The 12,735-nt window shown below is 35.3% G+C and overlaps 1 protein-coding gene across 15 annotated transcripts in view; it reads right to left on the reverse strand.

The window, feature by feature from the left end:
* Positions 1 to 1,106: 1,106 nt before the first annotated feature.
* The window catches only part of LOC101741218 (CUGBP Elav-like family member 1), a 417,033-nt gene continuing 405,404 nt past the window's right edge, over positions 1,107 to 12,735 (reverse strand). For 6 of the 15 annotated variants that reach the window (XM_062671375.1, XM_038014367.2, XM_038014371.2 and 3 more), the window contains 6 exons: positions 11,070 to 11,248; positions 10,116 to 10,380; positions 9,126 to 9,344; positions 8,631 to 8,657; positions 6,282 to 6,407; positions 1,107 to 5,812 (listed from right to left, as the gene is read on the reverse strand). In XM_062671375.1, coding sequence (XP_062527359.1) covers positions 5,541 to 5,812; positions 6,282 to 6,407; positions 8,631 to 8,657; positions 9,126 to 9,344; positions 10,116 to 10,380; positions 11,070 to 11,248 — 1,088 coding nt within the window. In that variant the 3' untranslated portion in view covers positions 1,107 to 5,540. Of the gene's footprint in view, positions 5,813 to 6,281; positions 6,408 to 8,630; positions 8,724 to 9,125; positions 9,345 to 10,115; positions 10,381 to 11,069; positions 11,249 to 12,735 lie in introns of those variants that run through there. The other 9 variants (XM_062671370.1, XM_062671372.1, XM_038014366.2 and 6 more) reach the window with 4 other exon arrangements.

The raw sequence follows: 12,735 nt of genomic DNA on the forward strand, positions 1-12,735 counted from the left end.
GTCTGGCCATAAATACTGCTCCAAGTAAAAATAAACAAAATATTACATTTGAATTTGGGATCTGTCATTTTTATATGATTGCTCATAGAGTTTTCTCATTTTGGCGCCAATACATTGTACAATATTTTGCGATATTAAAATGGAGTGGGGTGATAAAGAGAACCGAATCGCTGTGATTGCATTACACAAAATAGGTATGGAGCCAAATGCAATTTTTAAAACTCTCCATACGTTTGGTATTAGTAAAATATTTGTGTACCGGGCTATTAATAGGTGCAATGAGACCTCCTCTGTTTGTGACAGAAAAATATCTGGCCATAGATAAAATATATTTAATATATAATACACTTTATATATTTGAGAGATCTGGCCGTCCACGTAGTGTTCGTACGAAAAAGGCGGTCAAAGCAGTAAGGGAAAGAATTCGAAGAAATCCTGTCCGAAAGCAAACAAACAAAACGTGGAACAAAATACAGCATGCATGCTCGTCTTCTATATCACAAAAAGAGAAGAGTAGAAAGGGTTGTCATTTCAAAGATAGCGCCAAAAGTTATCATAATAAATTTTACAACACCGCACACTTCAATCCCTTTATGTTGTGTTATACTCATATCATACCACTTGCGGCGATAGCGCTACTTTAGTGAGTTTGAGTTGTAAATTACTTTGGTGGTGGTAGGACCTCTTGTGAGTCCGCACGGGTAGGTACCACCATCCTGCCTATTTCTGCCGTGAAGCAGTAATGCGTTTCGGTTTAAAGGATGGGGCAGCCGTTGTAACTATACTTGAGACCTTAGAACTTTATATCTCAAGGTGGGTTGCGCATTTACGTTGTAGATGTCTATGGGCTCCAGTAACCACTTAACACCAGCTCTGGGCCACCAGCAGTGGGCTGTGAGCTCGTACACTCATCTAAGCAATAAAAAAACAAAATTGCTGCTTACAGCAGGACACATTTCCAATTAGCCTCTTTAAAGAATTTATGCAATTCCAACATAAGTTGACTGCATTGTCAGCGACAAATGAATGGAGAGTCTAATGTGTAACCTTGAATAAAGTGCTCTGCATTATTTTTAATAATAAAGAGGTTAAGAAAAAAACAAATCGGCGTTTTGAAACTTGACATTTATTTACATCCTTATTAAACAAAAACGGGTGTTTGTATATAAAAACAGTTCTTTGAATTTTGCATTTACTTTAGTATATTCGCTAAAGTGCCTCGAGATTTGTAAAAATATATATATTTTTTCATCTTTCCATAGATATGCTGATTATTGTACCGTGACTCTATTCAATCAAGCTGATTTTACTTTTCGCAAACAAAGTAAAATAATAAGATTAGAAACTCATTCGTAGTACCCACAATTTAATAAATAGCATTTTTGATTATTGATTATTTTTATGTTGAAACATCACATTGAAATTATACTTTTTCCAACATTCGTTTTCTCTGTGGTATCAATAAACTATACGACTCAATAGAAATGACAGTATTTATAAAATGACAGTATAAATTATTAATAATGATATTCTGAGCAAATATAGAAAATTTAGACAGAAAACAGTATAAAGAACATAAACGAATGTTGTTCTACGCTTTAAATGTTTAGTTGTAAATAATGAGGACTATCATTGGCGAATGGTTGGCGAAAATATAAAAAAAGCAAGTATTCTCCGCTAAATATTAAATGTTCAATACTTTTATGAGCTGGCAGCACCACCAACAACGAGACTGAAAAAAATTACAATGACTCGTAAAAATTAAATTTTGATTCATAGACAAACTGTACATTATTTTTTTCAAGTCTATTAGTTACATAAAAAATTGTAGGTAACTTTTATTCCCAATTTATATTTCATTTTATCTATCAAACTTGAAGCTGGACATCCATTTTCACGTTTCGAATACAAAATATTATGACTACTTTGAATGCTCGATCGTTGTTGCAAGAGCACAGATCATATAAAGCAAGCCCTCTGTTTTCTTTAATGAATCGAACAGAACCAAAATGACGGCATGATTCTTAATTAGGCTTGGTTTGATGATAGCACAGTAGGTACGGTATGGCTTTTTAAAACGTATCAAGTCATAGACAACCAGCTTCACAAAATGACAATAAATGTACGTGTCGCGGATTCCCATTTTCATTTCTTAAAAAATAATCACATTAATACAATTTACTTTATACCTTCATTTTGTTAATTTTTACTCTCATGACTTTATATGATAATAATTTATAACCTTAAATAACAATAAAATAAACAAAAAGACAAAAAAGAAATTCAGGGCGTAAGGGGACTGTTCTCGAAGACATTCGCTATTCAAGTCGAAGGTGGATGACCGCGCGTGTCTTGGGACGAGAGCGGCGCGATTTGGACTTTTAAATCGTAACACCGCGAGTAAAAAACATCGTTCGATATACGTACCAATGAGTTTTTATTCTTAGTTGTGTCAGTAAACAATAACGACTGTCTTCGTTTTCGAGAACTTTTCCGATACACCCAGTACATATTAAAGAAACGACAAAATTTCACTACTTACACAAATTCACTAAAGGAATCACAAAGAACAAGTTTTTTGTTCAGTAACGTCTAAAAGGAAACTTATTCAGTCTAAATGTTGTCTTTCATTAGACATTTAAAATTATGAACTCAACAGAGAAAATAAGGTAGCACCGTACATTTAGAAAAAAAGATTGTCGAGGCTTGTTTTTATAAAGCATATGTAAGCCATTTTTTTTACAAATGATTTGCGAACCTTATTTTCAAAGTTTGAGCATTAAACTTCACATAAAGATCATCCACATTTTAAATTAAACGATAAAACTTATATTAAGATACACAAAACGTAGAACTTTGAAATTTTTCTATCTTGACTTTATTAAAGTAATTTTATTTAATCATTATGTTGACATGTACAAAAGGTTTTTTAATTAAAATTTCATCAAATGGTCGTTTAATGGCGGATCAATGTCAAATCACAACTTTAAAAGTTAATACGAAAGTTAACTCATTTACATTTAAGTTTGTGAAAAACGATTATGTACCCCTTCTATAAGCAACTGTTAAGACAATGACATTGACAATGCTCAAAGTGCTTGTTAGTAATGCCAACTTCAAAATTAATGAGTTAACTTTCTTTTATTTTACTTTTGAATAAAAAAGGTCTAGACGAAGACAACATGTCAGTTGACATGTTAACAAACATGAATACGTTACACTTTATTTTAATGAACAAAACAAATTATTAATTATGACTTTTCACAAGCAACGTTGATTGATTCCCTTATAAGTTTCCTTAATCCTTTTTATTGAGCGAAGTCCTTACATACGACGAGTGAATACATCGAAAATAAAAATATTAATAATTAATACTTAATCGTAGAGCTAAGTAGCAGGTAAATAATTATGCGTCGTGGAAGAAATGTGGAGTAAGTTTTGAATCAAGCTGAAATCTCACAGTTAATGAAATTGGGTACAAAAGTATATATTGAATATAAATTTGACTACCAAAACCAATTAAAAAAAAAAAAAATGTGTGCGTGTACTAGTGTACACACGTAAGAAGTGAAACTTGTTTATGGCCTTATTTTTCGAAAAATGATCTACATGCAACTTTCTAGAAATTGGTTAAATAAAGTTAAATTAGATAAAGTTTAAACAAAAGGATTTTATTATCATAGACATGAATACAAAAAAGTTAAATTAGATAAAGTTTAAACAAAAGGATTTTATTATCATAGACATGAATACAAAAAAGATGGCGCGTAACGGAAAAATGTGACGCGTAACCGAAAAATGTGACGGTAAATTTTTTTCCAACGCCGATAAAGAAGTTTCACTTCAATAATTATTAAGTTATGTTTGCTTTGAAACAAACAAACCGTTTTTCTCGATTAATATAAATCTACGTATTTTTTATGCATTTTGTCATTAATAAATTGGTAGTGCTTTATTTCGGCATCATCTATTCCACAACGCAATATTTTTGAACTTAAATAATAATAATGAAAAGTGCCAGTGACTAATCAAATTAATAAGAGTAGAGAAAAATTTAAAAGTACATTTTTTTTAAATAGAAGAAAAAAAAAAGAAACACCAAACTTACATGCGAAATTATTCTAATATATTAAATTACTTACTAACAAAAAAAACTTTGACTAAAGGGCCAGTGTGTTCGATGTGTTTATTAATAGTTTAATCGTAATCGATTTGACTTTTGTACTAAAGTACTTTTGTAAAAAACTACATACAAAACAAGCACAACAAAATAAATAGTACCAATAAAACAATAGGTACTTGCTTGTGTAGGTACTTTTCAAAAGTATCAAGGGGCTGAAATTAATACCACAATACCAAATAATAATTTCAACTTGGAAACTAACGTCTGTAATGTCAAAACTGTAAACGTTAAAATAAATTGCAATAAGGTAAATAATAATAGATTCGGACAAATATCAATATAGACTATGGACTTCATTATTTCATTTTCAATTGACTTTACTTTTATTATTTGAAAAATACATTATTACTTATGACAATAGACTGCGAGTTTCTCGAATCTTTTGAAAACCACATACAAAGCCGGAAAGCAAAGGCATTTGTCATAGACAATCTATGCTTTGTCCTCCCCACTACTTTAAGTACTATTGAGTCTCAGTATAATCTATGAATCTTACAGTGACAACTTTAGATGAAATTAAAGTTTTAAAAATTCTACGTTGATCGTCAGAAATGTCAGACATTTTGATGACGACAAAAGTAAATTTTGATGAGATAGAGAACTTGTATAAAAAATACTATACACTATCCCACCACTATTTTGAATCTGTAAGATCTTTCCATTGAGATGTTGTAAAACGAATAATGTAAACAATAAATACACTGATCACTTTGAGATCATCATCTTTAATCTAAACATCTTAAATTTTTTTTTCAAACGAAATGACTGAATTGCAACTGACAATGGCCACGTGAATGAATACACATATTTTACTACGAGTGGTAACATAAAATAAAACAAACGATAATAACAAGAAAAACATATAAACTAACTTGTTCAAAACGAACGCAACCTTTAAATAAAAATCTACGAGCAATACTTATTTGGTATTCATATTCTGAATGTAAAACTTTGGGTGAAGAAATAACTAGTATCAGAAATTTACATTGTAAAGTACCAGTTCTTTGGTGCTGGTCGTCGTTGGTTCCTGATCAAATTCATCTTTTATATAATCAAAAAGTTTCTAAATGATACCAACTTTAAAAATTAATTTACAATATTAATAATAATAATAAAGAAATTTGGGGAATACTTTGGAAACGATAATCCTTTAACACAAACCTTATTAATATACATACTTATTAGTTAACAACTGTGCACTCGGAATCGCGTTCCATAATATAACTTTTCGCGCGCCTCATGGATCGTGCTCGTGTGCACCGGTTACATCACAACAAACATACAGAAACTACAACCCCTTTTCGATATAGTTTTTCTTTCGTAATTTCTTTGCACTAGGAACGAATTCTGGAATATTCTAGTACGGTCTTGACAGTTCCTTGGATCGTTTCAATTGAACTTTAAGTCTCTTTGTACCTATTTGAAAGCCGTTCATCGCCTGTATGGCCGCTTGTGCGGAGGCCGCGTTGTCGTACGAGACGAAACCGAAACACTTCGAGAGGTTCGTCTGTTTGTCTATGAACACTTTTGCCGAAATCACGTGTCCGAACGGCAGAAACGTAGACGCCAGGTCCGTGTCCGTGAACTCCTGGGGCAGGTGGTAAATGAACAGGTTGCCGCCTTCCGGACCTGAAACGGTTTAAGAACAAATTGAAAATTAATTCGAAATGACAAATTTTTGTATTTATGTATTTTTTATTGCTTGGCGGTTGGACGATCTCACAGCCCACCTGGTGTTAAGTGGTTACTGGAGCCCATCGACATCTTCAACGTAAATGCGCCACCCACCTTGAGATATAAGTTCTAAGGTCTCAAGTAGGTATAGTTACAACGGCTGCCCCACCCTTCAAACCGAAACACATTACTGCTTCACGGTAGAAATAGGTAGGGCGGTGGTACTTATCCGTGTGGACTCACAAGAAGTCCTACCACCAGTAATTACGCAAATTATAATTTTGCGGATTTTATTTTTATTACACGACGTTATTCCTTCACCGTGGTATTTAACAAGCAAATTTATTCTACTATATTAATTTTTTAGTTGATTGAGTTAATCGTATATTAATAATGTCATTGTGAGGGTTTTTACATTGCCTACCTTCGACTTGTTTCCCCGCGGCTGCGGCGGCTGCCGACCCCAGCACTGACCCGAGCGGCGCTGCAGCGAACGCAGCGCTGCCGAACTGCGCGGCGTACGCTGAACTCAGCGGCTCAGCGGTTGACCCTACATTATAAGTGTCAAAATTTGAATATCGTATACACGTGCACGTGCAAGAAAAATGTGAAAATGCAACTGTTTTGGTAGCTGACTGTAAAAAAGAAAATTTTAGTATGATGATTTATAGCGTATTTCTAATGGTTTCTTTGAGGCTTCAAATAGAAATTAACAAACAAGTATTAAGTCTTTAAAAAGTCGTTAAAATTTATATAATCTAAAAATTTAGAACACTAACGCTGTCCAATGTCCAATTATTCCCAGTATTAATTGGCAAACCAATTTTCTAATTCAATTATAAAGTCGTTAACTGATAGACAATTTTGGAACAAAGTTGATGTGACAGTAATTGAAAACCGATGTAGACGAAAAGAACGATCTTAATAATAACTAAATTAAGCAAACGGAGATTCAATGGAAAAACGTAATAAGTAACTACAAATTAAGCGAATTTTAGGACACTTTTATTTTTAAAGCTACATACTAATAATCGTTAAAACATGCCTGGTAAACGTATAGTTAACAAATATGTTTTAAATTCGAAAGCTGTTACTTGCTTAACGGACAAAGAAAATCACGACATACTTAAAAAAAAAAAACATTTTTAGCACTGTCATGCAAAAACAATCATGATTAGGCACACTGCGATGAAAATTCCGATACGTACTAATGTTAAATGTAAATTACACAGAAAAAAAAACACATTGTCTATGTCAATTTACAAACAAAACAACAGAGAAGAAAAATAAAGGTTAAGACGATTAAAAAATACACGCACACACACACACACACACACACACACACACACACAACGAACCCACTGTTCGACTACAGAATCATATCTTACAATGAAATTTGAAACCAGATAGTAGTGAAAATTAATGCTTAATATCTCATAAAACAAAGTTGTAAAATCGTTTGTATCCAAATTTCAATCTCCCACGAGTGCGGGAATTGTTAAAACAGAAATTGCTTGTTTTGTTTAAGGAAAATTCTAGGCAAGAAGTTCATAATGGATTTTCTCGTTAGTTAGATTAAGAAGAGGTGTGCAGACTCTGAGGAATCAATCCATGACGGTGCCTATGTTCCTGACTTCTTCTTTTCGCCCCCTGATTCCGGTTTTATTGTACCGTACTGACGGAAGACCGTCTTCTGACTTTTGGGCAGACACGGGATGGCGCTACCGTTTAATTATTTTTTTCAAATCAAATCAAATCAAATCAAATCGCAAAGCCTTCGCAGGTTCCATTTCGAAGGATAGAATGCGCGAGAATGAGACTTCAACATAATGTGGGAAATCGCATCAGCTACCTTTTTAAACATGCTTACATTTTTACTGTAGATTTTAATTCGTAGGAAGTTTTACTGTCGCTTTCAAACGGTTCCCCAGGGACATTACCAATGCCAGGGGGCACATTCATCACACCGCTTGCCGGTTTTTTAATTTTAGTACTACATACAATAAAAACGACCAATTAAAATAATTAAACTTAAATAGCCTAACTTCAGTTTCATTTTCCTCAAAATTATTCCCTCAAAATGTCATAAACAAAATATTGTTTTAATCCACAAACTTAACGATCACTATTTACAATTACAAAAAAATATGGAGTATTCATGCTTGTTCTCCTTTGACAACGTAGACGTAGAGCCTATCAAAAGCCAAGCAATATCAGAAAACATTATCTATTGTGATGCAAACACAAATTGAAACAAGCAAAATTCTAGATTATTCCGATAAATAAGGTGGATGTTTAAACATAAATTAAAATATGTGCATTTTTATATTTACACATTTAAAAGTAGTTGCATTAGATTAGATTATACTCAATTCCATAATGTAACAAATATTACGTGATGGAGTAATTAATGCACTAACATTTTACAGAAACATTGTCATTTTACATTAACTTCATTGTGAAAATTGTTTAAGAATTCTTCATAAATTTTATTTTAATTCAAAAGCAGAATCTAAATTAATGTTTAAATTGTATGTAGATGATATAAAACCCGGTAAAATAATCATTTCTGTGCTCAGTTTTCTTGTTGCAATTATGATTATGTATTTACGACACACCAAACATAATATGTATTTTTTTATAAATTTGCACGATTTGTCACGTCACATCCCGCCTCATTTATCATTAAAATAATCTAGGCAGTATATAAGTCTTCATTCCATATTAATAATAAACACACAATTTCTTTATTTTTTCATTTTCATTGTTTTACCTGTAATGTTAGTCTTCCCGAGAAGACCTGAAGCGTGAAAAATGTTCATCGTTAATTAACTTTTTTTTTAGTCTCAACATTTTTAAGTCCAACCTGAAATAGGAAAGTTTGCGGACTAAAAAGGATTTCCCGAAAATTTAGTGACTAAAGATTATCTCTGCTTCTTTTCAATTCATTTGATGTGAAAGTAAATTAGGACAGTCCAGTCTAAATTGAGGCGATAGTTATACGATTGATACCTAGTCGAAAGATTTTCCTTTTTCAATTCTATTGTGATTTTTTTTTCCTACCTATTCTAGTAACCTCGAGGGGTTATTCTAGATTCGCCGAACTAGTAGGTGAGCTGGTGCGGCTCAAACCTGACGTTGTTGCTAACACGAACCCTAGCAAGAGCCGTGCTTCGCAGAATCTACTACCGGATCGGAAACGCGACCCACTGAGAAGATCCGGCGAGAAACTCGGTGGGATGAATTTTGTTGTGTGCAGGGCCCTTACATAGTTGCGGCGCCGCGGATTGCGGGGCGGTGGTGGGGGCGATTGGCGCGACAGCCTGCGACTGCGACACGACGGGGGGCTGCGCTATGGCCGCCAGAGCCGCCAGGTTCTGCACGGACACGGGGGCCAGCAAGCCCCCGAGCTGTTCCGCACCCACGCTTCCCACTCCGCTACCGCTCAGTCCTGCACCATTGAAACCGATATCCTGATAGTTAACACCTAGGGAGGAGAACACAAAAGGACCAACGTAAAAAACAAAAAAAAACAAAATATCTGGAATAAATAAAAATGGACGCGGGATAAGGTTGGATACAATCATTACAAACTTGAGCCACTAAGCGGGTTAATCTATACTAATATTATAAAGAGGATTTTTTTTTTGTTTATTTGTATTGAATAGGCTCCGAAATTCCTGAACCGATTTGAAAAATTCTTTCACTGTTTGGAAGCTACACTATTCCCGAGTAACATAGGCTATAATCTTTTTTGAAAACAAATTAGGGATCCTCACTAAAACTCCAATAATGTAACCCAAGGTGTAAAGAAAATGTGTGGTGTCGTGGGACACCGGATAGTTGAAAATAAACGTAAAATTATCATAATAGTGAGTCATGCGGTATGTAATGGAGCATAATTGTCACATTTTTAATGACGCCTTTAAACAGGTTTTACCTGCACGAGCATCATTTGTAAGACGATATTTAATCATTTTGATACAGGTATTCAAACAATGTTGCATAAACTAGTTTTAAATGACATTTTGTAATCGTACAATAGCTACCACCGTTTGGCTCATTTATCTTTGTTATTATTCTGCGTTTACTTATATTAACAAAATATTGTACTAACGAGTGAGGCGGACTTCGGACTAGCAACTTTAAATTATTGCTGGAAGGATAAAATACAAAAAAAATTGCCATAAAAAAAAAAACTAAAAACATATAATTGTCGAATAACAACTGAATACGGAAGAGGACTATTTGAACAAACCTTGTAACAGAGTCGAGCCCTGCCCTTGCAGTAACTGTTGCTGCAAGCCGACCGCTTGCAGTTGCTGCAGTAGTTGCAGTTGCGTGGCTGGTGAGAGCGCCGCTTCCGACGCGAGGTACGCAGTCGGTGCCACCGGCGTCGTGATGCCCCATAGGCTGGCCTGCATCGCTTGCAACTTTTTCTGTTCTTTCTCTTTCTGCGTGTCCGCAAACTTAACGACCAGAGGCGCTGAGCAGCCTTCCATCGTTTGACTGTGATGTAACGCCTGGAATTTTTAAAGTTGGCAACACATTAATTAATTAATTTTGAATTACGCGGAGCTCAATAAACGCCCCAGCTTAGTCACGTATTACGATTACGATTAGGTTGAAGTCTCAAGACTACACCGAGTGTACAGCGGCTACCTACCTAACAGGCCGGCAATCGGTTCTATTTACACACAGAGCTAAGATATATTCTTAAAGTGTGACTTCAAGCAATCTTAAGTCAAAACAAACTTAAGTCGTCGTGGCCTAAATAATAAGATGTCCGGTGCATAGGTGTCGAGCGATGCACCGGTGTTCGTATCTCAGGCGGGCACCAATTTTTCTAATGAAATACGTACTCAACAAATGTTCACGATTGATTTCCACGCTGAAGGAATAGCATCGTGTAATAAAAATGAAACTCGCAAAATTATAATTTGCGTAATTACTGGTGGTAGGACCACTTGTGAGTCCGCACGAGTAGGTACCACCATCCTGTCTATTTCTGCCCTGAAGCAGTAATGCGTTTCGGTTTGAAGGGTGGGGCAGCCGTTGTAACTAACTATACTTGAGACTTTAGAACTTATATCTCAAGGTGGGTGGCGCATTTACGTTGTCGACGGCTAAGGGCCCCAGTAGCAACTTAAAAAAAAAAACCTATTGTAAAGTCAAGTGGTAAGCACTTTCGATTGGATTAGACTAGACTTACTTTTATGGCAGCTATAGCGGCCTGCTTCGATACGAAGGTTACAAATGCGCATCCTTTGCTTTGACCCTGGGCGTCCCTCAGCACGGTACACTCCTCGATGGCTCCGTGTCCCGAGAACAGAGCTCTCACGTCGTTCTCAGCCAATTTCTTGTTCAGCATACCCACGAAAAGCTTCCGTTCTGTTGACAAAGAAATTCCATCATGAGCTATGATATTTTTGAAAACTTCGCAAGACGTAATGTAGAATTATCATCTACTAGCTGTACCCGTCCATTAGCTAGCTGGGCATTAATAATTAACAGTATTATTTCTCACCCCCACAAAGATTCTCATCATTAACGCCCCCGCAACTGGTTTAGGGAGTCCAACACTCATAAAAATATTAAGTACATGTATTTTCTACATGGATACCAAGTTTCAAGGCAATCGGATGCATGATTCAGTAGTTATAACGGAACATCCGTAAAAACCACTGTAGATTTATATATATAGGTTAGCCTTATTTGAATGACGCATAGCTGTGGTTTAAAGTCCAGGAGGAGTTAATTCCTTCCAGATACTTCTGCTTTCTTTGGATAATGTACAGTTTTAAGGAAATGTTTTCCATAGGTCTATCTGATTTCTTTGCAAAAATAACAAAAAGGAATACTACATTTTTATTACGTATGCTAGAAATAATAAGTAATAAATAATTAAATAACTCAAATAATATACTCGTAGTTAACAAATAATAATCAAAGTACCCAATACCTATATACCTAGTATATTGTTACTAAACTTTTAAAGGTATTAGGCGCACGTGATTCACGATTGCAAAAGCACGGAAGTACGCTTCCTTTGTACCGAAGAAGCATTGAGTATTCATATGAAAGGCGATGGACTCGTTCGCATACGCGGCTCACGTATTAGCATGGGCCGTCATTGTTCGAGACAACAAATACACCGTACATTTTTCGGGGCGAACTGCCAACCGTCAAATATTCCTTCGTCTCTTCATATGATCCTGAAATATGTAGTCCGCGATCCGGAACTTCGCTGGAGTTAACTGCGAATTTACGACTTACCCCAGTCCACCACGGTCGACCGTAAAGCATTTTCGTTTTTGTGCATACACGAATATCGGATAAATCTTTCGGGCGAAACGTAAATGCGGGTCGCGAAAAAAAAAAAAAATATTTGACGTTAAAAAGCGCGCCAACAAAAACATTTTTCGGCGCTAGTTTTCGCGCACAAAAACCGTACAGGGGATGAATAAAATGCAATGCCGGGATAAATCACATTGTGGATACTACGTGCACGCGGTATCAAAAGTTCGGCATTTCCATTTCCCCGTGGAGGGGAGAAGAGGCGCGAAATTGAAAAGGTACCGAGGCCGGGCCCGTATGCTTACAAATATTTCATGCTCGCTAAATCAGCACCGAGATTAGCATGAAAACGGCGCGGCGTGTGAAAACGAGCGGATTTTACGCACAAAAAAAAAATCAACGCCAAACGAGACTTCTAATTTTATTTGCCGTTCTTCGGTACGACGGATATAAACGTTAAAATACGAATATGTGGGCACATTAATCGTATTTAGCTCCTTCAATCGTAAAGTTACCGCATCGTTGGATGTGCGATAATAATTTGTTCGAGATTTACGTATCCAAATTTAGGTATTTAAGGT

Source organism: Bombyx mori, chromosome 12 (genome assembly GCF_030269925.1).
Source record: "Bombyx mori chromosome 12, ASM3026992v2".
Taxonomy (NCBI): domain Eukaryota; kingdom Metazoa; phylum Arthropoda; class Insecta; order Lepidoptera; family Bombycidae; genus Bombyx; species Bombyx mori.